The sequence below is a fragment of the Enhydra lutris genome, unplaced genomic scaffold (genome assembly GCF_002288905.1).
Source record: "Enhydra lutris kenyoni isolate GAN:26980312 unplaced genomic scaffold, ASM228890v2 scaffoldscaffold1, whole genome shotgun sequence".
Lineage (NCBI taxonomy): Eukaryota > Metazoa > Chordata > Mammalia > Carnivora > Mustelidae > Enhydra > Enhydra lutris.
The window spans coordinates 83522415-83550298 of NW_019154085.1; the positions used below are offsets into that span (position 1 = coordinate 83522415).

The window sequence follows — 27884 nt, forward strand, 5'->3', positions numbered from 1 at the left end:
TTTATATCTACTTCCTCAATGTTCTTGCATATGCTGGCCACTCTGTATAGAACCTTTTTCCCCATCAAAGGCCAATGGGATTATACTTGGTGAAATCCTACCATTCTTCCCAGAGCAGGTCAAAGGCCACTACTTCCACTTTTTATGTCTAATCATTAAACATAAGCTGAGCACCTACTTACCTACTCCAGCAGCACTGAGCCAGACACCAAGAATTCAGAAAGGAATTAGACAAACCCTTTACAGATCTAATGTGAAAACAGAAAATATCAATAATGTATGAAGTACAACAATAACTAAATCAGTAAGATGGTACGGAAACACAGAATGGAGTACCTAACAACTTCCTAGGGGAGGTCCTACAGGAACTGCAGGAAGCACAAAATGAGCGGAGTTTGGAGGCAAAATCAAAGTATATGGGGAGAGGGGAGATATCAGAAGTTTTTTTGTGTCACAGGATCAAGGTAAGAGACAATGAGTAGCAGGAAATGAAGCTGGAGAGAAACAGTCCCAGGGGGTACTGAATGTCATGTTAAAAAGTTTGACCTTCATCCTGCGTAGGTGATAAGTCAGTGCAGGGGATTTAAGAAGGTGAGTGTCGGGTCAGAACTGCACATTCATGACAGATCTTAGTTTCTGTAGTCTCCATGGTTCCCAGCAAATTGTGTGGAAGACAGGTTTTCTTTTTCCTTGGTGCTTTTTTGTTTGCTTTGTTTGGTGGGGGGTTAGGGGGACTGCCCATTTAAGAGTCCAGGGAAGGGATGGTAACGGTAGAACACTCTGGTAATGGAAAAGGGCAAGCAAGAATAGATTCAAGAAGTATTCAGGAGGTAAAATTTACAGGATTTAGTAATTTCATGTACTTGGAAAAGCACTAAGAAGTGCTGAAGATGGCACCCAAGTTTCTGGTTCCAAAAGGTTTAAATGTTAATCTTCCCCCTTCTATAATCTCTCTCCTGAACCAACTCCTTAAGCACATAACATCTCAACTCTTTACATCTCTTTATACCCCTTCTCAGCTTACATTTTTTAAGAAGTTATGGACACAGCTGAACCCACTTCCTCAACTACATTTCACTCATCTTCCACAATGGTTCTTATCTCTCCACCATTCCACTGAAATGTCTCTTGCTAAAGTTACAAATAATCTCCAAACTGACAAATAAGGCTCTGTCTTATTTGGTCTCTCTGGCACTGCTAAATATTCCCTCTATCTAGATTTCTTACAATGACACTACATTTGTTTCCTTCTACCTCCTGACCACATCTTGGTCTCCTCTACAAGCTCTTCCTTAACCTCTTCTCCCTACCTTGAAAATGTTAGTATTCCCCAGTTTGATCTTTAGAACTCTTTATTCTTCCTTCTGCCTACCTGATTTCATGCTTATACATCTATTAGCTGAAAACTAAAATCTCTCTCCAGCTAAGATCTACATCATCAACTACTTATTTGATATCCCTGTCAGGATAAGCTACAAGTACTTTTTGACCCTTCAAAATGGCCCTTCACAGCCTTCAGCATGAAGTTAACACTCTGGCACAAAACAAGCCCTTCATGATCTGATCCCTGTCCACCTCTGCAGACTCATCACTGAGCCCATCACTGCTCCATGCCCCACGTCTTGTGATCTAGGTCTCATGAACTAACTCCAGTTCCTCAAAGATGTAATAATGATCTATGTCCATGTATAAGTTATTTCCTCTGCATGTGTCTGGCTATTCTTGGCTCCCTTGGTCCCTTTCTATTGCAAGTACAGGGACAGGCAGCACAGATTCACAGGAATTTGTTAGAAATGTAGAACCTCAGGCCTGACTCCAAACACACTGAATCAAAAATCTGCATTTTTAATATTATCTCCAAATGATTTATATGCATATTAAAGCCTGAGAAGTATTGCTTTATTTTATCAAAACCATTATTACAATATACTACAGGTTAACACAGAAAAGGATAAATCTAACACGTTACTTCCAGAGTCTTAATCTAAATTATTCCTTTACACACACTGCTTTTGACTGGGTAGTAATGGACTTTGTTATTAACTCTCCACTCCTTACAATCTCTTCTCTCCCTCTGGATTTAGTGCTCAATACTATTTTGCTGGTCATGCCATTGGCTCCACTGAAAGATGCTCACTCTCTGTCCTGAGGCTGTATGTTCTCAGACCTTGGAGGCTTCCATAATAGGCTGTCTCAACACCAGGATGCATACCCACCAGACCTGACAAAGATAACAAAAAATATTTCTCTCACTCTGTCCCCCTAGTGAACTCCTAATCGTCCTTCAAGAACACTTTAAGCATCTTTGAGGGAAAACATTACCTGACTCTCTCCAAACTGAATTTAGGCCACCTTTTTCAGCAGTCCCAAGGGACTCTAATATAGATAGAATGTGCTGCATAATTGCTACTTTACCAATCTCCATTTCCCAACAAAACTGTGAGTTTTCTAGGGTAAAGGCTATGTCTTATTCATCCCCATATTCCCAGTTCTGACATATATTTAACGTTTACTGGATAACTAAAAAATAAGTCTGGAGCTCAAGATGGAGATCAAAGTAAGAGATTTAATTCAGGACATCTACATTTACTTAAAAATGAGAAATGGAATTACTTCAGCAGGGAAGGATATGTAGATTAAGAATTCTATAAGGATTTAACTCTTGAGGAACACAAAACTAAAAGGATGAGCAGATTGAGTATTGAGGTAGTGAGGAGGCTTTAGTCAGAAAAACTGGGAGAATAAAGGAACAAAAGAATTTCAAGAACAGGTAGACAATAACATCAAGGTTAGGGGAAAGTCAAGTAGTAACCGAATATAGGTAAGAATCATTTAGATTAGGCAATTAGAAAATCATTAATCTTTAAGGGAATTATTTTACTTACTTCAGGATGACAATGGGTTGAAGAGAAAACAAAAGGTACAGATATGAGGACAAAGTAGGATAGAAACCTTTAAAGAACTTGGACAGTGAGAGGAAAAAGAGAGACCCTTTCACATTAATTTGCTCAAAAAATACTAACCATTGGAATGCAATGATAAACACAGAAGGCAATAATTCCTATCCTCATGGTGTTTTTACTGTAGCAGCACTAAATTCAGGAAGAAACAAAGCCAAGGACTCAAAAAGATTAGACCAATCTGAATGGCATCCTATACCTAGTAAGGTCCTAAAAGATAACCAAAGCCCCCCCCCACTCCAAAAAAGGAGAGACAGAAATGACCCTAGTGCCTACCATCACTAATTTCAGTGATTGTGTCAAATGTTTTTGTATTACATTTTAAGTTTCAAAATGTGTATTATGTTTTAGAGTATTAAGGTTTATCATTCCAAAATGACTATTCCTTAAACAAAGACTTCATATTTCTTTTACAGCCTCCATAGTACCTGGCATACTAAGAAGCACACAGCAGGTACCCTTTAAATGTTGGCTGAGTTCAATTATAGCAAAACAGATAAAGGATATGACAATATTCGTTTTTCTATAAATTCAGTCACTTCAATTCAAACCAAATCCTTATGGATTTATTAGTTTTGACTACTCATTTGTCACCTTTTATTCATTCTTCCTAATAAAAGAAACCAGAATAAATAAGGGATTTCCTTTTCTTCCTATTATCTTCATCATCTTTCACTTTTCTGCAGGCTAACCTATAATTTAGAAGTTATAGTAACAGAAAAATTAAGTTCTTAGATTTTGCAAAACAAAGTATGTGTTTTATCTTTTTATCAATCTGTCTTAATATGAATGTGGGCAAGGGAACCACAAATCCAAATGCCAGAACCATTCATACTTACCTAATACGTTCTTTCGCACTCACCCAGTATAGGTAACAGGCACCAAGTGAGCAATTAACTGCTACTACCATTAAGTTATTTTCCAAATATTAGTCAAAAAGAATCTGGATTTGTTTTCTTCTACCCAAGGAAATTTCAATTAATTCATCCTCTCTGAATCAAAGTATAATCATTTTTAAAACATGCATTTACTTTGATCCTTTCATTCACTAATTACTCAAGTAGTGATCAGAGCAATGAATTCTGACCTAGTTGTGATTCTGGCTCATTGTATAGACAAAAGGAACAACTTCTGTTCCTTAGTCTTTAAACAGCTGTGGACTTTTACTTAAGAGGTGGAGAAAGCTCTGCTTTATCAGCTTACAGGAACCACAGTAAGCCATCGAAAACTCAATTTGATAACTCAGCGTTGTTTCCTACGCCATAGGTTTTAATGGGTAACAGCAACACCAGCTACTGTCAAGGTGGGAACATGGGGCAGGAACCTTGGCAGAACAGGTTCAAAGAAAATCACACTGCACCAGAATTGGTAACTTCTATTTTAATACACACTTCAAAATTGACTCAATAGAAAGAATAGATTGAAGCCCTGTAGACCAACGTAACATAGTTTGGCTCTGCAATTTATTTAGTTATGTGGCCTTAGGCAAGTCACTGAGTCTCAGGTTCTTCATCTATAAAATGGTAATAATATCTATCTTGTAAGGTGAGGCACACACATCATCACTAAAACTTAAAAGCACTTAGCCCAGGGCATACAATAAGTGGTGGCTATTAATAATGGCAGCTTTAACAAATGTTAATCATTAATAATATTACCGTTCTGCGTAATGACTGAGCTGTGACATAACTTGTTCCAATTTGACCAAAGAATTTAATAATGTAAAATTCTGGCACATGTGTAATGGGACTCACCTATTAGTGACCCATTAAGAAAAAATTTTTATCCATTCTCAATCAAAAGTAAAAGTGATTGAGAAAAGAACATCTGCAGCAATCAAAGGCAGGATTTACCCACAGCAACAATTAACATATGTGGATTTGTGGTTGCCATCAAGCATGCTATCAAGCAAAGAGCAAAACAACTTCTGCCCTAGAATTAGAGCTCACTTTGGTGTTTTTTACTGCTGTATCGCTACTTTCAGCTCCCCACTTCCCAACCAACCATGGATTTCTCAAAGTGTAGTACAAGGATTATTTACAAAACAACTACTTCTATAAATGACTGTAAAGATTTCCCCCACTAAGGATGGGAAACAGCAGAGGATGATGAGAAAAAAGTTATCAAGCATTCTTTACTTTTACAAAAGAACACTGAACTTAAAATGAGGCTTTATGTACTAGCTCCACAGATTAGTGAATTCAAGCAAATTCTGTTATCACAGGGTCTGACTTAAACTAAAAAACAAAACAAAACATGAAAGATATCTCAAACAGGTTCAGATAGGATTAAATAGCAACATACATGAAATATTTAGAAAATCAGAAAACACATATAAATGGAAGTTATCTTCCATGAAATGTTGATAATCAAATACTGAAAAAAATCAAGTAAGATACACTTTTGGAAATTTCATTTATTCCCCCTACCACACTCACTTTCCTTTTATCTTCATCTCATTTTCAAAAGATTTTGAGGTACTGCCCTTTGGGAATATACTACTGAATGACACACTACTCCATTCTATTTTATAGTTTTCTGAAAAGATCCCCCCAGACCTCTACATAAAATTCCACCAGATTACATAATTGAAAATGTTAGTACTCTTCCTGATAAACCAAATGATATTCTAGATTTAACCAGAGTCCAATAAATATATAACTATTATAAATAAAACAAACACTATTGTATCCTGAACAGGATGGCCATCTGCAAAAGTAGTTTCTCACTAAATATACCAGAATTCCCTCAATTTTATAATTACTACACTGTACTTGTTCATGTTCAATAAATAGTTCAAGCTAGACACTGCTAGACAGAAAACAGTAAGCAACAGCAGCTGCAACTTTTTGAGACAATTTTATAGCAGTTTTAAGTTCACAACAAAATGAAAGTACAGAGATTTCTCATATACCCCTTGACCCCACACATGCATAGTTTCCTGCATTATCAACATCACTAGAATGCTTTATTTGTTACCAAGGATGAACCTTGACACATATCTGAATCACCCAAAGCCCGTAGTTTACCTTAGGGTTTTACTCTTGGTGTTGCATATTCTGTGGGTTTGGACAAATGCATAATGACACACATCCATCATCAGAGTATCATAGAAGAGTAATTTCACCATCCCCCAAATCCTCTGTGCTTTGCCTATTCATCCTTTCCGCCCCAGGTAACCACTGATCTTTTTACTAGTCTCCATAATTTTGCCTTTTCCAAATGTCATATAGTTGGAATCATATAGTATGTAGCCTTTCCAGATGGGCCTCTTTCACTCTGTAACATGTATCTAAACTTCCTCTGTGTCTTTTCATGACTTAATGGCTCATTTCTTTTTAGTACTAAATAATATTCCACTGTCCAGATGTACCACCGTTTATGTATCCATTCACCTACTAAAGGTCATCTTGGTTCTTCCAAATTTGGGCAATTATGGATAAAGCTGTAAATATCCATGTACAGGTTTTTGTTTGGACTTTAGTTTTCAATTCCTTTGGGTAAATACCAAACAGCATGACTGCTGAATCCTATGGTAAAAGCATGTAAAAAACGACCAAAGTACCTTCCAAAGCAGCTGTGCCATTCTGCATTCCCAATAAATGAGAGCTCATATTGCTCTACATCCTTCCCAGAATTTGGTGGTGTCAGTATTCCAGACTTTGACCTTTTTAATAGGTATTAGTATTGTCTGTTTTAATTGTATTTGCCTGATGACTTATGATGTAAAAGCATCATTTCATATGCTTCTTTACCATCTGTACATCTTCTTTGGTCAGGTGTCTGTTAAGGTCTTTGTTCCATTTCTAAATCTGGTTGTTTGTTTTCTTCTTATTGAGTTATAAGAGTTCCTTATTTTGGACAATAGTCCTTCATCAGATATTATCAAATATATTTTTTTAAAGATTTTATTTATTTATTTGACAGACAGAAATCACAAGTAGGCAGAGAGGCAGGCAGAGAGAGAGAGGAGGAAGCAGGCTCCCCGCTGAGCAGAGAGCCGGATGCGGGGCTGGATCCTAGGACCCTGGGATCGTGACCTGAGCCGAAGGCAGAGTCTCTTTAACCCACTGAGTCACCCAGGCACCCCCAGATATTATCAAATATTGCAAATATTTTCTACCAGTCTTATCTTTCAACTATTGTTTCTGAGTTATTTACAATGCTTACTACATGCCAGATATCATTCAAAGCACTTAATGTATATTAACTCATCTACACTTTATAACAACTGTATAAAAGAGTATTATCATTATCTCCATTTTCCAGATGAGAAAAATAACTTGATCACAGAGCTAGAAAATAATGGAGCCAAAATACAAAACCAGGCACTCTGGCTCCAGTGCTCTTAACCTACACTGAACACCAAGCACTACATTGAAAGAATCTAAAAGAACTCACAGTCAGCTGATGTAGATGGGCACATTAACAAGCAATTCTAATATAGAATATGGTAAGGAGTACCACAGGGGTAACCAAGAAGGATAAAAATATTAAGTCCAAGTCTTCAGATATTACCTGTTGAAACTTATTCTATATAAATTAGTAATTCCCATTGTAAAATCAAGACCTCCAAACCAGCTTGAGAAAGGTTAGCATATTTTATAGGGTTTGTCACCTTTCCATTCAATTAACCAGGTATCTACCTGTCTGCTAGGTTTCCTTACTTTTCTAGTTAAGAACAATAGCCTTCCGATCAATCTTTTTCTTCCCAAGACAATTCCAAATCAAATTAGAGATCAAAATTTGCATAAACTAGTTTTCACCATACTTGCTAACAAAGTATATAAGAGAGAGATGGCTTAGACATTTAATATAATTTTTAAGTACTTAAAATGGGTAACTAAATCTGGACTGAGTATTGCTTAAGAGTAGCTTCTCCTTAATAACTAGAAAAGAACTATTCTCAATTAGCATATCAAAGCTACTAGTCTCCAATGCCAAGACTTCGGCTTGTAACATGATTAACAGCAGCCCCTGTTTTACCTATACCCACTTCTAAATCGCCACCTGGGAATAGCCAACCCATTCAGGTGGCCAGGTGGCTCTGCTACTTGGGTTTCCCTCCTTATTCTCCTTTCAACTAAAGACAAGATTATATTACTCTTCCTCACTAAACCTCATCCTCAAGCCCTTGTTGTTGCTGGTGTGAGTTAAAAGCCCACACTGGTGGTGAGGTATGAAGGAGCAGGGCTAGCAGTACACATGGGAAAGAAGAAAAAATTAAGGCAAAATGATAGACTCCTCCTTTCTTATACATCATATCATTCTTCACACAGAGCTCCTAATCATTTTCTTCCAGTGGCCCTGTCCTAATACTTAAGCAAATGCTTTGTCTCAAGAAACCTGGTGAGTTGCCATCTATTAAGATTTTTTTTGTCCTCTGAAACACAATGGAAGTCATACATAGCTTCATTCCCTACAGTAAAAACAATACAGTATAATGGAAGAAGTGCATATTCTAAAAAGTTAAGTGTCTGTATCTTACTTGTGAAGCTCATTAGTTTAAGACCCCATCTTCTCATCTACAAAACAGATAACTACCTCAATAAAGCAACCCGAAACACACTATAGCAAGCAGTAAAGACTTCCTTTCAATTTTCCGTTTGGTTCTCTTGTATAATAGGGGTTGGTGCAGGGGAGATCTCAGGATCAATACCTCAAACCCTTAAAGTACAGGCTTTCAAACTTTCTAACCACAAACCACAGTAAGAAACACATTTTTCATTGTGATCCAGTACATATATACATATAATCACACACGCGATACTATCTCACAAAATACTACCCTTACTATGTATGATCACTCTAATATTTTCTATTTTCTTTCTTCTCTCTGGTCCTCATGCGACCCTTTTCCCTCCACTCCCTCCTCCCTAATCACATACACAAATGTCTTTTTAGCCTTGTCATCATACCACCCGACTGGAGACCCAGGAAGCCAGACACTTTCCAGGTAGAAAAAGAGGGATTCTGGAAGAAGAAAATTCTGATAGGTGCTGAGGAGAGAGTCTGTCTTTCTTCTGGTCCAAGAAAAAATACTATATCCATTTTCTCTCAGAAACAGTGTGATTGCTGGGGGGCAAAGTTGTACTGCTGGAATAAAGGACACTGGAGGTAAAAAAGGCTTGTAGATTAGTGTGGGAGGGAACTTACCCAAAATATATGACAATGATCCTATAAGAAAATTCTTCCTAGGTTCCCAACAAAGTTTTTAAAACATAAAATACTTCTATGTTGGGAGAAAGGGTGCTATTTATACCGTGTCTTACGTTAGAGGCTGCTAAAGTACTGCCTGTGGGTCAGATCCAGCCGGCAGCCTGTTCTGTACAATCCCTGAACAACAGTTTTTACATTTTTAAGTTGTTGAAAAAAAGTCAAAAGAATATTTTATGACACATGAAAATTACATGAAATTCAAATTCCACTATCTATAAAGTTTTATTAGAACACAGTCACAATGATTCATTTATGTACTGTCTATAACGCTTTTGAGTTAAAACTGGCAGAGCTGATAGTTGCAAAAGAGATTGCCTAAAATACTTACTATCTGGCCCTTTACAAAAAGTCTGTGAACTCCTTAGTATTTGATTCAATATTCATTCACAAATATTGGTTAAGCACCTTTTATGTGTCAGACGCTGGGGAAACTACAGTGAATAAGTCAGATATGGTCCCCCACTCCTAAGTATTCAGGCAAGTGAAAGGCAAGTGAAAACAAAAGCTCCTAGGAATAAAAAGCATTTGGCTTGTTGTAGGAACCACTAAGGCAAAGATGAACCTGGAGAAGGGCTATATCAAGCAATGCCTTTAAGGTCACTGTAAGCATCAGACAGTCCTCTAATATTTTACCATATATTCAGTTGTTTATAGAATTAACCCCTTTATTCACAATGTAAAAATAAATGTCTACTGATGAAGAATCACAAAGGCTGAATGAGAAATGTTATTAGAGTTCACTTGAACCTAGCACTTTATTGCTCTTCTTGAAAAAAAATCACTGCATTAATTACAAATATTTGGGGGTTTTTGGTAAGATTTTATTTATTTATTTGACAGAGAGAGACAAAGTGAGAGAGGGAACACAAGCAGGGGGAGTGAGAGAGGGAGAAGCAGGCTTCCCGTGGAGCAGGGAGCCTGATGCAAGGCTGGATTCAGGGATCATGACCTGAGCTGAAGGCAGATGCTTAACGAATGAGCCACCTAGAAACCCCAATTACAAATATTTGGAATAATAACTCAACGTTTACAAAGTTTCAAGTGTATATGTGAATGTGCTTGTGTTTATGTATGTAGCCTTTGATCCTCACCTTACTTTTGTCAGGTAGGTATTATAAACTCCACTTTACAGATGAAGAAATCAAGGTTATGGAATTTTTCCAAGTTCAAATGGTTTATCACCAATGGTAAAAAAAAAAAAAGGCCCAACACCCAAGTTTTCTCTCTACAGAATGTCTGCTCTTTCTACTATACCAGTCCAAGAACTGCATAATTAATTACTTTCACTGAATTTGAGATGAAGGACCTTCTTAATGCTATTCGCTTATAACAGCTACATTTGTACCAACAAGATTAGCTTTTATTGCTATCAACTAGCCCTTACTCGCCAACAATAGATTCCAATGGTAGAAAATTCTATAATCTCTAACAGAATAATAAGCTCTTCTGATTTTTTCTACTCTTTGGCTTGGTGAGCTGTAATCTTTCCCTATCACAGAAACAAGACTAGATACTAATTTAAAAATACTGTTTAATCAAAGCTGCTAAATATACGTTGCTAACTAGGATTACAATTCTTGGCGTGGGGCTATTCTCTGGCTACAGTCTCGCAAAAGGTAAGATCTGTGGATAAAAGATCAAAACCACCCTTCACTGATTCAAAAAGAAGTATAACCAACACTCTTCTTCTCTTATCCTAATCTTTTAATTTTATCCCATCTTTCTGAAGTGAGGATCAGCTTGAGTAGTTTATTCCTCATAAAAATCACTCTGATAGAGGCAGTTACCAGAAAAAACAGTACCTGACACTCTGTTAGGCCCTCTCAGCAGTTAAAGCCTAATTTAATCATTTCTATTATTTCTAGCTCCCTCAGCTAGTAGACAATCTCTATTTACATTTCAACAAACAATTAGCAATGAATTTCCTGATTCAACACCCAAACAAGGTTTATGTACCTCTAAAGAAATAAATAAGAGAATAAAAAAAGGTCAGCTGGGGGCGCCTGGGTGGCTCAGTGGGTTAAAGCCTCTGCCTTCGGCTCCGGTCGTGATCCCAGTGTCCTGGGATCGAGCCCCGCATCAGACTCTCTGCTCGGCAGGGAGCCTGCTTCCTCCTCTCTCTCTCTCTCTCTCTCTCTCTCTCTGCCTGCCTCTCTGCTTACTTGTGATCTCTGTCTGTCAAATTAAAAAAAAAAAAAAAAAATAGGTGCTTGTGGGCGCCTGGGTGGCTCAGTGGGTTAAACCCTCTGCCTTCAGCTCAGGTCACGATCCCAGAGTTCTGGGATCGAGCCCAGCATCGGGCTCTCTGCTCAGCAGGGAGCCTGCTTCCCCCTCCCTCTCTCTCTGCGTGCCTCTCTGCCTACTTGTGATCTCTGTCTGTCAAATAAAATAAAATAAAAAAAAAAAAAAGGTCAGCTGGTAAGATTTGTTATGTAACATTTATGCAGAATAAAAGGATGATCAGTAGCTATTTAATCATTTTCCCAGTCACAAAGAAAGGTGTTTTATTCTACTTCTGAATGCCTACTAATCAGGTTACTTTACTATTACCCTGTCCATCTTGTATAAGTTATCTCACAACTGCCCTTATTCATTATTTATCATTCTCTTTTAACTTTGACTTTTCATTTCTCCCCATATCATTTTAAAGTGTACCTGCACAAGAAATTCCAAGTCTTAGCTTAAATAAAAACAATTAGCAAATTCTATTCACAAATAATGCAGTATGAAACTCCAGGACCAACGAACACAAAATCTAGCCAACCTGTTATTTTTCTAGAACTACTTTACTTAAGGTAATAATAAATAAAATGGCCTATAATATTTACAGAGTGAAACTACACTTCTTTATAGAAGGTGGCTTACCAAAGACAGCTTTACCTGTTTCCATAATGAGAGAAACCAAATGAAAAGAGGCAGCCACCATTATATTTTTAAATTCAGTAAAGTTTAATGTCTCTTCTGGCTTTATCTCTATGTAATAATACAGTTTTTCCTAGTCAGAGATGATGCTGCTGAACTTCTGCCAATATAGAGTTGATTTCCCTGTGCCAAGCACCACCTCCCCCTCCTACCAACAGTACAGACTTGAAATCTTTCACAGATAAAAATATTCAAGCTGACTACTTAGAGTTAGAGGCCATAGCCCAGAGTAAAAATAAGAACCCACAGTACTAACTATTTATCCTTTCAGACTTTAAGACCTCGATAACCTGTAAAGTATCAAATTCCTAAGAATTAAGATACAAAATATGTTGTTTCTACTTCTGAATTTTCAACAACACCAACAATACAATATATTACATGTTTAAAATAAAAAGATGATCTTGTGAAAAAATAGGCATATTGAAAAGGTGTAAAGTCAAAGTTTCACAGAGAAACAGGAATGCTTAGTAAATAAGAATATAAATTAGCAAATGCACAAAATCTAAATATAGGAACTTTCCAGAAAAATTCAACAAACTCTGGTCTGTGTTTTATTACCTCTTTTTTTAGCGTTTTTGATGGTTTTTTTTTTTTTGAGACGTTGTATTCAAAGTTTTCAGATGCACAATAAGCCTATCCATTTATTTTTAAGAAATAATAAGTAGGACAAACATGGGGTGACTAAGAAAATCTAAGAGGAAGACTGGTTAAGTACAGGCAAGTTTGAGAATACAATGTTCAGAGGTAGATAGGGTCTTAGAGAATCTGTACAGTTTAGGTTAGATTGATATAATGGCCTCCCACTCTCACCTCTTTGCTCTTACATACTTCCAATATATTCTCCAGAGAGCTGCCCAAGTGATCTCAACATATAACCCAGATCTAGCTCCTCCTCAAAACTCTTTGCCCTTTGGATTTTATTCTAACTCCGTCCTACATTAGATCAAAGCCCTACATGATCAGGTCCCTGTCTCTCTCTCCAGTCCCGAGCCTGGGTTCACTTCTTCAGGCAGGCAAGCAGGCTTCTACTTTATGCCAGAAACTGTGCTATCCCCTGAGGGTATTACGATAAAAATGACACACCCCTCTAAAAGTTTATACTCCAGTAGTGGAAAGTGCAGAGAATAAATAGGTAGATAAGCTAAGTAACTAGAGATTTGTGGTATGGATGTGAGGCAAATAGCTATCCTATGAGTACCCTGTTTGCTTCTGTCAGAATTCATATGGCGATCTGTAATTATTTTATTCATTTGGCTACTGACTTTAAGACTGTAAGCTCCATAAGCGCATAATCATATCTGTCTTGTTCATTGCTGCATCCCAAAGCACTTAGCAATGTCTAGCATGTAGTTCAACATTTGTTAATAAATGAATACTTAATTCACTCTCTTTAATTTAAGGATGAGTAAAGTGAGGTCTTAGTGATTGCCAAGGTCAAAGAAGAGTGAGTAACAAAATAGGTATCTGAATGAGACTCTTAAGTTTTAGTTCAAGATACTATTATATCACATTCAAAATACTGATCTCAAAACTTGAATGACTGTTTTTGAAGCTTGTAGCTGTTACCCAAAAACAGACTTGAGGATCTTTCAAGATTTTACTTCTACACGAAAAATTTTAAAACACTTAAGTTTTAAGTGAAATTATGAAAATATTTTAAATTCCAATAAATAGAAATGAAAATTTACTTCAAGGTTTCCTTTAATGCATTCTACAACAATGAGACCTTAAAGAATTCTGTTTAAAAAAAAAATCTTATCTGAATGTTCTAGATATTTCCTGACTCCTTTTTGGCACTCTGTATTGATGTTTTCTTTGGCTAAATCAGTTAGTCAGAATATTATTTCATATTAATGGATAAGTAATTTACCAGCAAACTTAAAAATACCTCCCAAAAACTGAATCTATATTTTTAAATGTTTTTCACACAATATTCTTAATAATGGAACTTCAAGATACGAATGAAGACAAATGAATATGTATATGTAATATCTACTATGAACCAGATACTGTGGTATAGGGCATATTTTTTCATTAAATATATCTTTGTTCACAAATTTAAAAAATTAATCTAAGAGCTTTAGAAACTGGCCAAAATCTCATAATTCACCCATGCCCACTCCTCTTAAAATAGTGCTTTGGAAAAAATTTGATTTATCATGTATAATCATATAGATGTGAAGATCATGTATAATGATAATGATGTGAAGACCAAGATTTTTCCCAATAAAGGTTTCATTTCTATAAAATATATATTATAAAGTTACTAATCCTAGGTAGGAAAACTCCTCCCTCAAAGTTTTATATATAGATAGGCTTACTTTTATTACAATATGTAAAGATGGTTCATTTTTTAAATGTTTTAAAAAACAACCACTCCCTAATGGGAACTTCTAATAATTATCTTATTGCTTTACATTTATTTTCTTCCACAAATTAGAGAATAAAATGATTCCCAATGTGACTATAGCTACTAAGAAAATAGTCAACCAAAGAAGAAAGAACGGTATTGAAAAGGTTTAGGATTCAGACACAAATAATAAATACCAAATCAAAAAAGTTTCTAAATCTACAGAAAATGACTTATGCAGATTTCAAAGAATGTAATCTGAATGCCCAGTATGAGCAATAACTGTGATTACTATAATCTGAGCATTATTTAAACACAAACAACATACTGAACCGTGAGTGCTCAGAGTTCTTTACAATGAAGACATACCATCATAGTGTCTCTGCCCCCATAAAAGAACACTACATGTGCTCATCTTTTCTATGTATTCTATTTTTCCAAATCTATGTCTGTATTTTCATTCATGCTTATAATCTAAATCTATACCTGTCTGTAGAATTTCTTCAGTTATGAAAATGCTCCCTATTTTCTTCTGGTTTGATATTTCTTTACCAATTTTATTTAGTAGCACTACCATCCTACTTTAATCTTCAAATTGCTCTTCTATCCTATATTCCATATATATGTATGTGTATATATATACACACATAATATATCATATTTTTGGGACATCCATCAAGATCTGTATCTCTCTTAGTTTTAATTACTTTTCCTCTGATTTAACCCACTCAAATGAGATTGTTTTACTTCTTCAAGCAATTATAAACATCTTCTCATCACATAAATCTCTTCCTCAGATTTAGTCAAAATTCCTTCATCTTGTCTTCTAGCCATGGTCAAGTTTACTGGCAAATGCTCTCTGTGTTCCTGGATTCTATTTTGTGCCTTTTCCTTCATATTAAGATAAACATCCCTCTCAACCACTTCCAAGACATTTTCCCCCCTATTATTAGGATCTATGTCCTCCAGCAAGCCTTCCCTAAATTAAGAAAAATCTTAACTCTTCAAAATTACAATCTAATTTTGTTTTAGCACCTTTGTGTATCCTTAATTTATGCAGAGAATCCATAAGAAAGAAGAGCTCAGCCAGAGCAGGTCCATGTCCTCTCTTAGGACCAGTTTTCCCTATATTCTGTACCTAAGTACACATTCTCTATTGTAGATTAAATAATGAGCATGTTTTTCGGTACACATACTTTTCACTGCACATGTTTACTATGCAGTTTCCTTCTCAGAGAATTCGATAGAGAGAATAAGGGATTGCTGAACTAGGTCACTATTTCTTAGGAGTTTAGAACCCATTAGTTGATCACTGAATTAATTAATGGATTACAATAAAAAAATTAGTGAAACAGAATATAAAAATAAATAAAAGCCTTACACACAGTAAGAGCTAGTTCACAAAACTTCTATTTCTGATATATACACATATTTATGTAAATGGGAACTGCATTATGATGCAATGTGTATTTCCTTCTGTGGGTTATGGTCAAAAAAGCTGAAAGACACAGAACCTGAAGATCTCTAAAATGCCTTCTAAACTGTGTGATTCAAATTATATTAAAAGATTTTATCTAAGGATCAGAAACACAGCATTTTAAAAAAATGAACAGAACTTAAGGTACCCAAAAACAACCAGCAAAATCATTTTTTCTTAATAAAATATCACTATTAAACTCTAACCTTAAGGTTATAGAATCATAAAGCTTTTAGAAAAGGAAAAAAGTTCAGAAATAATCTAATTCAAATTTATTGCTTTAATACATAAATGGAAAACCCAGGCCCAGAAATGAAAAAAATTCACTTCATTCATTCACTAAACATTTCTTCAGCACCTATTGTGTGCCAGGTTCTAGGACTGCGTCTGTAGATAAAGAGAAGATGTCTTCGAAGAGCTCACGGTCTAACATGTATAGAGGTAAATAAATGTTTGCAGTAATTACTGGAGTAAAGGTCATTTAGAATAGAAAGCAACTAAATATGGGTTGGGTGGCATAAAAATACTTCTTAGTCTTAAAACAAGGAGTTTTAGTCTTAAAAAACAAGGAGTTTTAGTCTTAGTCTTAAAAACAAGGAGTTAGCCAGGTAAAGGAGGAAGAACTAACCTATACAAGCGTACCATATTGATATACAATAAAGGATGACACATTCAAAAAACTGCGAGTCAAGTTTGTATAGCTGGAATATAGGACTCATGCTAAGGAGGAGACACAGCAGAATACCTAGTATTTATGTGATATTTAATCTTCAAACCACTCTCTGAGGTAGTCACTATTAATACCCCCATTTTGTAGATGATAAAACTGAAGCACAAAAGGTAAAGTGATTTGCCCAAGGTTAAACTGAGAAGCCAGGATGTAAACCAAGGAAGTCTAACTCCAGAACCCATCCTGCAAGCCACTATACCAAGAGGTTAAAGAACACAAGCCGAACCAAATGACAAAGCACCGTTCTAAGTACACGCAATTCTAAGACTTTAGATTTTAGGCTAAAGGTGACTTACAGGGAAATGTTTAAAGCAGGAGTGACATATTTAGATTTATTTTTTAATGAGGTCAATTGGAAGTTATACGTGGACAGAAAGGGAGAGGACGCAATGATAGGAACCCAGTCTTAACTAGAAAAATATTACAATAATTCAGGTAAGAAAAATGATAGATGAGCTGAACAGTGGCAGTGCTGACACCAGAACGAGAGTCTACTGACCACTGTGATCACATTCTTGTCCAGTATCCAAAAGAACCTCCAAATTTTTTCCTTTAAGCCCACCATTCTAACAGTTTTTAAAAATCCAACCTCAAAGACAATACATTTCTTTTAGAACCTTCATTAAACAAAACGGGATACTAGATGCATTTAGATATATGAAAGTGACTAACAGAAATCCAGTTGGAGAATGACAGAAAGTCAATTGTTATCTACAGTAGTTTCTTTACCTTCTTGACTTCTTCTCCTTCCTATATACACTATTACTGGAACTTTCATGTTCAATAGTCAATTTGAAATCAATGTTCTGTCTAGACATGAGCATTATAACCTAACAAAATTAAATCTACCACAGAGGAAGTCTGATGTGGTCCCAGCTGTGGCAATAAATATATTCCCTGGTCTGGTCAAATTTTGGCTTAAACAGAGATGATGAATGAACAATAACAAAAAACAGACTTTCTGAAAGCAGCAAAGAGTTAAAGAAAACCAAATATTTAAAAAAGGAGTAAGAGTAGGGCACCAGGGTGGCTCAGTGGGTTAAGTGCTGGACTCTTGATTTTCCCTCTGGTCGTGATCTCAGGGTCATGAGATCAAGCCCTGTGTTGCACCTCTCCCTCTGCCCCTCCCCCCTTCAAAAAAGGGTTATAAGAGCAATCTATAATTGAAACCACTGGATTCCAAAAGAGTAACACTACTCCCAGGTGTGTGTGTGATATCTCAGAAACCAACAAATGAAAGAACAGTAGAAAAGACTATTTGGTCAATTCTCAAACATTCTAAATTGAATCTGTTTTCATTTAACCCATGTGTGAGCCCTCTTGAGCCACACCTGATGCTAAGCAACAAGTGGGTTCCACAAGCAAAGCAGCCCACAGAACAGGGAAGTACAGAAGGAAAAAAGAATATAAACAAAGTAGGCATAAAGAGGAAAGGGAATGGAAAGGAAATGGAAGAAAGTATGAGTTACAGAATAACGGAATAAAAAGTGAAAGAGTACTACTGACCCTAATATCAAATATTGCTAAGCTTACCTAAATTACTATCTAAGAGAAACTATGCAGGACACTTAGCAACATAAGACAGCATGAAAAGACAAATACAAATCACAGACTTTTGAGACAACAAAGATGAGAAATAAGAGTATACTACTTACAAAAGTAAAAAAGCAAGAAAATAATTTTAGAATATAAAAGAACATTTAGAGATTATTAAAATCTCATTTGGTTTAGTTATGCTTTACTTCTCATGAAACAGTGAACCCAAAAGGTGAAGATGTCAGTAGTACCAAAGATATATACGTATGGGGAGGTGTGTTACAAAGATAGTATGAAGCTTATTTGCATATTTTTTGTGGGAGTGATTTCAGGATTTTTCTTTTCAATGGTATAATGCTACTTACACTTTTTCACTTTAATTCTTATCCTGGCTGGGTTCACTTCCTTAAAACCAGAGTTCAAAACAAAGTAAGCATTTATTAATTATGGTCAATTTTTAACCTTAAGAAGGACAAGGGTCTATGATAGATCATAGAATATTAATTAGTATAAAATGAGTCTAATGATAACCAAACCCAGCCAATCATTCTCCAGAAAACTATGTAATTAAGAAACCACTTTAGGGGGCGCCTGGGTGGCTCAGTGGGTTAAAGCCTCTGCCTTCAGCTCAGGTCATGATCTCAGGGTCCTGGGATCGAGGCCCACATTGGGCTCTCTGCTCTGCGAGGAGCCTGCTTCCCTGCCTCTCTGCCTACTTGTGATCTCTCTCTGTCAAATAAATAAAATCTTAAAAAAAAAAAAAAAAAGAAACCACTTTAGGGGCACCTGGGTGGCTCAGTGGGTTAAAGCCTCTGCCTTCGGCTCGGGTTATGATCCCAGGGTCCTGGGATCGAGCCCCAAGTCGGGCTCTCTGCTGGGCAGGGAGCCTGCTTCCCTTCCTCTCTCTCTGCCTACTTGTGATCTCTCTCTCTCTGTCAAATAAATAAATAAAATCTTAAAAAAAAAAAAAAGAAACCACTTTAAAATTTTCTTCAAATTAAAGAACAGAAGAAAAAAAAATAGCCTTAAAAGAAAAAAAACAAACCCTGAATTTATACTTTGAAACCTTTCACGCACATGTAATAGTGTACTTATTTCTTCCATATGAAACTTACAAAACTTTTCTGTACCATGTTAGTCTCTCTCTCCCTCTTTCTCACACATACAACCCAGCTGCCACCACACAGTCCAGACAGTGATTTTAATAAGGATAAAAGGAAATATCCTTAAAGATAATTATCACAGCAAAGAAACTACTGGAATATACAGTCTTCATGGGCTTTCCATCATAGCAAAGCAATGGGTCTGGAGAGTTTATTCAAAACTCAGCAAATTATTTTTATTAAAATATCATAAGATGAAATAACGTGTACACCAACAGTCAGTTTTTCTAATATAATCATTCTAATTCTAAAAGACAATGGAAAGATGAAAGCTTTCAATACAAAATCACCTGAAGATCAACAGCATATCCTTATAAAATTTGGATGATTGACTGTGGGAATGGAAAGCAGGACCCTTTTACTAATATAATAATACTTTTAAAAATGAAGAGTTTAAAGTAAGGCTTCTCAACCTTAACATTATCGACATTTTGAGCCACGTAACTCGTCATTGTGTAAGGCTGTCCTGTGCATTATGGGATGATTAGCAGCATTCCTGCCCTCTACCCACTAGATGCTAGTAGCATATAGTACCCCACAGTTGTGACAACCAAATATGTCTTCAAATGTCTCCTGGGAGACGTGTAGGGGCAGAGAGCAAAAGACACCCAAACTTGAGAAATACTGGCTTACAAGTAGAAAAAAATTCAACAAGAATTGGTAGGGGAGGGAGTTTGTTTTGTTTCTCTTCTAGTTTTGATGTTCTAATATACTGTATTTGAATTTGATCACAGACTACATTTAAGCAGTTCTGCCTGCAGAAAAGAAAGCATTTAATATCTATCACTTGTTAGCCAAAGTTCAGTGGAGTCTCAGAAGATTCACTATACTGCCAATTCTCCCTCCAACTGCACATACACTCGCTCACACAAACATACACAGGCGTGCGTGCACACACACACACACACACACACACTCTACACTCTATTGCTTAAGTGAAGTAAAGGAAATGCACAAAATTACTTTATCTCCATTTCTTATTTCATTGAATATACGGACCACACTGCTTCAGTCTGCACAGAAATTCAAACAAATTCTCAACTTAGTGCAACTCAAATACCACAGTAGCTGCATCATTCTAGGTAGCATAAACCTAAGCACTAGAGCAAGTATTAAACTCACAGTTTAACAAATGGTAAAGATACAAATTAACCACAATGCTTTAAAAACAAACAAAAAATCTAAGTACATTTGTGTTTTGAAACAGAATCTGAGGAAGGATAAGAAGAATGAAAAAATCCGAATACAGAAGGAATCTGAAGGCATTTGAGGATGAAGGAATAACTCAAAAATGTTTCCTCTGGAATTACGTTAAGAAATTATATACTTGGTCATATCGTACAGGATTAGTATGCAAAATCAGTCTTCTAGTATATATACCATGGGATAGAAACTGAAAATCAAAGTCTGCAAAATACTAAAGAAAACAGTAAACATTCATCCTAAAAACCTGAACTACAACAGCTCTTTACTACTATTTTTCATCTGCTTAAAAAAAAAAAATCAAATATCCAGAAACAAAAAGCTGACAACTTGAGAAATTTTTAAATTCTCTGAAAACAGTCATCCTCATGCTTCCAGCATGCCCGCTTACATATTACATAGAAAAATCAATTAAGAAAAGAAACATAATAATCTTTTAAAGTGTATTTAATTCATAACAAAGCCTTTTTAAAAATCAGATATTTTAGGTACTAAAAATCTTCATACACAAATATGGATTAAAGTCTTTAAGATGATTTCAATTATCTTCAATAGAATTATATTTTAGTTCAACTAGGAATTATTTGAAAAAAAAACTATGCAACATTTATTACCAGTTTTATGTAATTCTGTGTGCTATATATATATATATATATATATATATGTATATATATGCTCTACAGCAAGAAAACTACTGTATTTCAAAATTTTAGCTATTAACCTCCTGGCCCACGGAAAATAATCCTACAAAAAACTAATGCTCTATTATTTTTACTTCTAAACCAAGCAGAGGAAGCTGTAAGATCTGTAGCGACAGCCTGCTTTCTCAGAAGTAATACCTTGAGACTGCTCAAGAATAACCCCCTTCACCAATTAGTGTGATTCAGGTGGGTTTGGGAGGGAATAATGTCCACAATTCCTTGGTCAGTGGCCATGATGCCCCTCCTCCTCAAGGGCAGGAGATCAGAGAAAGGGATTTGAACAAGAGGAGTTCACCAACCAGAACATACAGAAACACAGAAGAGAGAGTACTACAGGAAAAATAAAAACTACACAGTTAAGTCATGTTACAAAAGCAAGAGGTTTAATGTTATCAAGGTATTCATTCATTTCAGAGAGACCATTGTTTATCTTCCTCCCCAAACCGCGCACAAAAAGAACTGTCAGCCTGCCTTAAGCATGTTCCTTCTTCCATTTAAACAGACATGATTCTTTGGTTAATCTCTGGCAATGATCGCCATTTCACAACACATTTAGCCCACCCGGAACTGATCAATACCACTACAGACATAAGACTAGACTTTATCCATTTATTAACCACAAGGAAATGAACCATTCAGCAAAATTCTATACATTACAAAAGATTCTATTAAAAGAGGGGGTTGGGAAGATGGACACACACACACACACACACAACAGAGGTACACAAAGAAAAGACTAACACCCTCTAATTTCCCTCTAGCAAAGGAGATAAAGACATGGCCATGAAACCTGTCAATTCGCCCCCCCCCCAATAATTCTCTCTCACAACCTAGTAACTGAATATATTGAATTTTATGAACAAGAGATCCATTGCGACTTTAAAATTGTTTCATCTATCAAACTAACTCCCCTGTTATGTACATTTGCACACCTTTGAGCTAGGTTGCATTCATTTACAGAATTTCAAATACAAAAGACTAGTTTTCCAACCACTGGTTGCAAGCATAGAACGTTCTCACAAAATCAAAATTTCAAATATAAAAGGACCTAATTATTCTTCCAACCTTGGGCCACAACCTATTTTATGACTATAGTGTATTTGACAGTATGAACAATCTCAAATGGCTGCTCTAAACCAAAAACAATGCTTCAATACAACGCGTTTAAAATAAGTATTCCGTAGGTAAGCAAAATCTATGCCAGAAAAGAGCACATAAATGGTGGTTGAAAGCCAGCACATTACCAACACAGCAGCATACCTCTTCTGCACTAGGTTATTGTTAATACTCCAACAACAACAACTATAACTATTTTTAACACTGCTGGACACTGAAGTTTAAGAAAACATAAGGGGAGACCCAGATGAAATTGCTGATATGATGCATTGTTTCTCACGGTCAAAATTAAGTAACAACTGCCCAGATCTCTGTCGTGATAGTCACTGGTGAAGCACTAATTAAAAGACCATTAAAATAAAATACCCTTATTTTGGAGAATGCCACACTAAATGGCATTTTGGAAAACGCCTTTCGGGTCTCAAACCTTTGCATAGATTGTCACTTGTGGTATTTGTGGCTTAACTGCAACCCAACCAGCGCTGTCATCCAATGTTATGGCCACAAACCATGACTTTCTCACTTTCACAACAGAGCAGCCACTCTTATCAGTTCGCCAACCTAACTCAAAACGAGAAGCATTCATGGAGATGTCCAGATCACAATCAGACCTGGGGGGTCGGAGCCGAGGGGCTCCAGGTCGGGGAAAACCTCCCCGGGCTCCACGGGAGCTCGCCGACCCAACAACAACCGCGGCCAACAACAACTGCGGCCGCCAGCAGCGGCGGCGGCGGCGGCGGTGGCGGCAGCAGCAGCAGCAGCCCTGCCGCGCCACGCTCCATGCACCTACCTGAAGAACAAGAGATAAGAAAGACGGCAAACGCCAACTTTGCAGCAGCTCCCATTTTCCCGAGGCGCCGGGGAATCCGTAGGAAGTTCTCGCTAGATATCCAGTTCCCTGGGTCTTCCTCGGAGACAAACCTTCTGGTGTAAAATCAACCGTCATAAAACATATTCGGAAGCCCCGACCAAAAAAACGTTCACGGGGTTAAGAAAAAGAAAAAAAAAGGGGGGGGGGAGCACAACAATTAAAAAAAAAAAAAAAATGCACCACGGGGGAAAAACCGCCACACACACGCACAACACACAAAACCAAACAACGAAGCCAACAACAACAAAAGCGCGTTTAAATCACTGTCAAAATCACTGTCAGCTCCGCTCGCCTCTCGGGTCTCTCCGAACAAAACGCCAGGCTGAGGCGACGAGGAGGCGGCGGCGGTGGCGTTCGCTGCCGCCCGGACAGTCCGGGAACCGAGCTGGGTCCGACGTCCGGACCGACCTTCAACCCGGACACCCAAAGTCCGCGGACCACTGGCGGCCGAGCTCTCGGCCGTGGCGGCCGAGGCAGCTGCGGCGCGGAGAAGGAGCAGCGGGCGGCGGCGGCGGCAGCGGTGCAAGCGGCGGCCAAGTTCTGGTCCAGGCTCTGGCTCCGGCTCCGGGCTCCGGGCTCGGCCGCGTTTTCGGTCCCCTGGCCTCCGCCGGCCCCGCCCCCCAGACTTCCGGTTCCGGTCCGAAGCTGGAAGCCCGGCACCGCGGAGAAACGCTCCGCCGCGGCGGCGGCGGCGGCGGCGGCGGCGGCGGCGGTAGGGCAGCGGCGGCGGCGGCGGCAGAGGCGGCCCGGCGCAGCGCGCGTGCCGGGCCGGGAGCGCGAGGAGATTGTTGGGGAAGCGAGGCGGGAGCGGGGGAGGGGTGAGTGCGAGGGCGGGGCCGGCTGGAGGGCGAGGAGGCGGGGCGGATGGAGGCTCGCTACCGCGAGGCCTCGGCGTCCGGCCTGCTTGGCCTGCTGGGCTGTGGGGCTCGAGTGGGTGGGTGACTTGATACAGTCGGGGACGTGGAGTGCCCGTTTTTCTAATTGCGCCCCACTGGCCTCTCTGGAACGTACACCAGCCTGATCAATGGGAACCCAAGAGAAACCGGAGCCTGAGGCGGGGTGGGTGGCCGGTGACTCCGAGGGGCGTCTGCGGCGCCCTGTCTTTCCTCTGGGGGGACGCCTCGTCCGCGCGGAGACTCCGGGCGCCGGAAAGCCAGGGGTGTGAGCCGGTCTGCCGCGCCCGCGAAGCTGCCTTAACGAGCTCGGTGAGCGCGCGAGCTGGTGGTTGTGCCCCGAAGTCTTAGGTCCGCGTCCCTCCCCTGTACCTACTGCTTAAGCGTTTTGTCTTTCAGCTAAAAGAGAAAAGAAAGGGGAAAACTAGCGGAGGATGGGCTGTCAGTCCGGTCAGGATGTCCATGGCAATTATCACGGTGTGCAACTTGAGTCCATTCCTACCATCCCTTTTATACACAAAGCATGTGTTGAGGACTGTTCTGCACGTAATGGGTTCACAAACATTACGTGCCAAAGAAAACCTGCGCATTTCGATCGACATATTTGATGGTCAGACAAGTGTTTACTTTTTCAAATTTTAGTTTTTTGGAGGCTTAAATTTTACCTCTTAATCCAGGTCGATTGTTTACAAGGTGCCGTGCTAGGCACGGAAGGGGATCCCAAATGTAAAAATAGGATCCCTACCTCAAGGAACTCACAGTATTTGCTGTACTTGAAGTTGGCTATAGAATACAAACTAATGACAGTATTAAAGGTACTAGCTTTCTCATTTACCACACTTTAGCGAGCTCTGTGAAGGTAGGGATCCTAAGTCTTCTCCATTTTATGCCAGCACTCAGAGTGTCTAGCATGTGATAGGTTACTAAATAATTGTATAGATGACTAGGGGGTTACTGCCTTTTCTTAGACACAAAATTCTTGCATGTACTCTATAATTTTTTTATTTTTATTAATAAAAAATAATAAAGCAACTGTGCCGTATGGCTAACTCATGTTTTACTGGTGGTTTACTGATTCCCACATTTTTCCCACAAAGCCAAGCCTTCCCTCTAGTATTTATAGTGTTTTATTTTTCTCTTCCTCTAAATTACTCTATATTTCTATTAAGTTCATCCTGTAATTATCTGCCCATTTCTACAACTTGTCAAGGTTATTAGTAATTACTGTGACTCTTTAAACTCTCTCCAAGATTTCCAGTTCTCAAGTTGTGATGCTCAGAATTTGACTGATAATTGTGCAACAGTTAAGAAAAGCCCCAAATTGGTCTTCAAGGTGTCTAAATGATCTCATATTATGAAATTCTCTGGACTTTGTGAGCTGGTTGGAAGAATAGATAAAAACTTTCTTCCATTTTCTAGTTGCACTAAGAGCTGCCACTAATGTTTCAGGAATGGAAGAGTGTATTTAGATCATTCAGGAATTTGATGTCGGTTATACCCTGGATCAGGCCTCACTATTGTCTTATCTCTGCATCACTTCCATATTTCTTGAATTGTGAAACCAGAGCAAGTGGAATAACTGGAATAACCAGTAGTAGCACTAAAACTCGAAAATATATTCCTTATTTTACCACCTAAATACGCCAGTAAAAGAACATGAGAAGAAGAAAAACATGTTTCTGTAGTATGAAAAGGGAGCAACAAGTTGAAGTCCTCACTTATAAAGAGTTTAACCCCATGCGAGAAGTTATTAATATCCACTAACAATAGTTACCTATTTTGTCCCTAAAATTTAATTTAATTTTAAATTAAAAATAATTTAACCCAATAAGACAGAGTATGTGACTAAATTCCCACTGGAATTCCAAAGCTTAAAAAGAAGACAGAGGTAGCAGCAATTAACCCTACTGGCCCTCTTTCTTTACTATTTCTAGAATCACTTTCTCTTAATCTACAAATCTGACATCTCTCTAACACTGCAAGCTGTACAAGCTGAGTTTAGGAAGAAACGTGAAAGGAACTTTGGTCTTCCAGAGCATTAGACAATTATATGTTAAACATCTTTACCTAACACCACTCAATCCCCATACCTGAGACCCAGGCTTATAGCCACTCCAATGCTAGAATTTCAGGTCCAGAGTTCTGACAAGAAACTCAATTGAACTGCAAGTCTTTCCCAGCTGAAAGAATCTTGAGAGGCCAATCTAATCTAGAAATTCAAGTGTGTGTTGGCTAGATGAGGAGACAGAGGTACACAAGTGTTATAGACTGCTTCCAAAATAAAGGATGATTTATTTTGCTAGGAACTCGTCTGGCTCAAAAAGGTATGGATTAAGTTTAAATCTTCAGCTCTGAAATAGGGCTGGAATTGAATTAGGCCAGATTTGAACTTGCCTTTGAGATTGGATGGTATGCCATATATTGTGAAGAAATTCACTGAAAGGTATTCACCTGCTTTTAGACATACCAACAGCCACATATAAGCATAGACATGCCAAATCTCTCTTCCTTCCTCTTCAGAAAAATGACTAAATTCCTTTGGAGCATGAAGAATGTTGGATTTCCCTTAGTTGAAGGATTTAAAAGTATTTCTGCTGCTTTCTATACACTATAGAAGTATACATTTGTATATTAAAGTATACTATAAAGTTACTATAAAAGTCTACTCCTGTGCTCAAATTGCAAATAACATATTCCTGAAGTGGCATAAGTAATGAATTTCTCATATACCAATGCTGTAAGGCATAATACATGGGGAAAAATTTGGTAACATGCTAAGTCAAAGAAAGGCAAATAATAACATATCTCCCATGAACATTCTCCTCTCCCTAAATGTTCAACATGGGAATTAAATTCCCTATATCTTAGATTTTGCTACTATTATTCCTCCCTTTTTACTTAGGTCTAGTCATAGCATTGCACTATGCCAATGGTGGAGTAGGGGGAGACAGATAATGAGAAGAATAAGGATGTGGGAATGGATGAGGGACAAAAACATTAAGGCAGACTATTTTAGGGCAGGAAAATGAGTTAGAAGAGTTAGGAGAAACTAGCTGTGGTAGAAATAATATGTCCAGCACTTTGATAAAAAGGTTGTATTAACCCAATTAGTAATAAAAATAACAACCATTTCCTGTTGGATTATCCCAAGGATATTTGACTTTTCTCCCACTCTCACCTCCTTCAAAATCTGGTCAAGTATTTGGGGAAGGTAATTCCCACCCCACAATTTATATTCATGACCACAAAGACTTAGTTTCTGTTTAATTTCTACAATTTTAGAACTTTAATAGTTTTCTATTTTACTTCTAAGTTCTTCAACTGGTTTATGAATTTTATAACTTTATTTCTTAGTTTTGTTTTATTTCTAGTAGTTTTCAACTCTTCTTTCTGTAACAAAGGATAGATTGAGCTTTGAGATACAGTACATAAATCAATCCCAGTGATCTCGGTCATTCATTCAAGTTGGAGTAAAACAACACTACTCAAAAACACTACTCAAAAAACACTACTCAAAAGCAGTTCTCAAACCAACCTTGGTCTCAAACTTTGTTGATGATCTTTAATGAGATTAGCATAGACATTGACAACAACCGATTAAAAAGTTCTGTAGAAGGGCACCTGGGTGGCTCAGCCAGTTAAGTGGCTGACTCTTGATTTGGCTCAGGTCATGATTTCAGGGTCATGATATTGGGGTCAGGAGATAGAGCCTAGGCTCATGCTCCATACTGGGCATGGAG

The 27884-nt window shown here is 37.8% G+C and overlaps 1 protein-coding gene across 1 annotated transcript in view; it reads right to left on the minus strand.

The window, feature by feature from the left end:
* LOC111145945 (activin A receptor type 2A) overlaps positions 1–23368 on the minus strand; it is an 82919-nt gene extending 59551 nt beyond the window's left edge. The window contains exon 1 of the mRNA XM_022501264.1: positions 23171–23368. Coding sequence (XP_022356972.1) covers positions 23171–23225 — 55 coding nt within the window. The 5' untranslated portion in view covers positions 23226–23368. The remainder of the gene's footprint in view (positions 1–23170) is intronic.
* Between the last annotated feature and the right edge of the window lie 4516 nt (positions 23369–27884).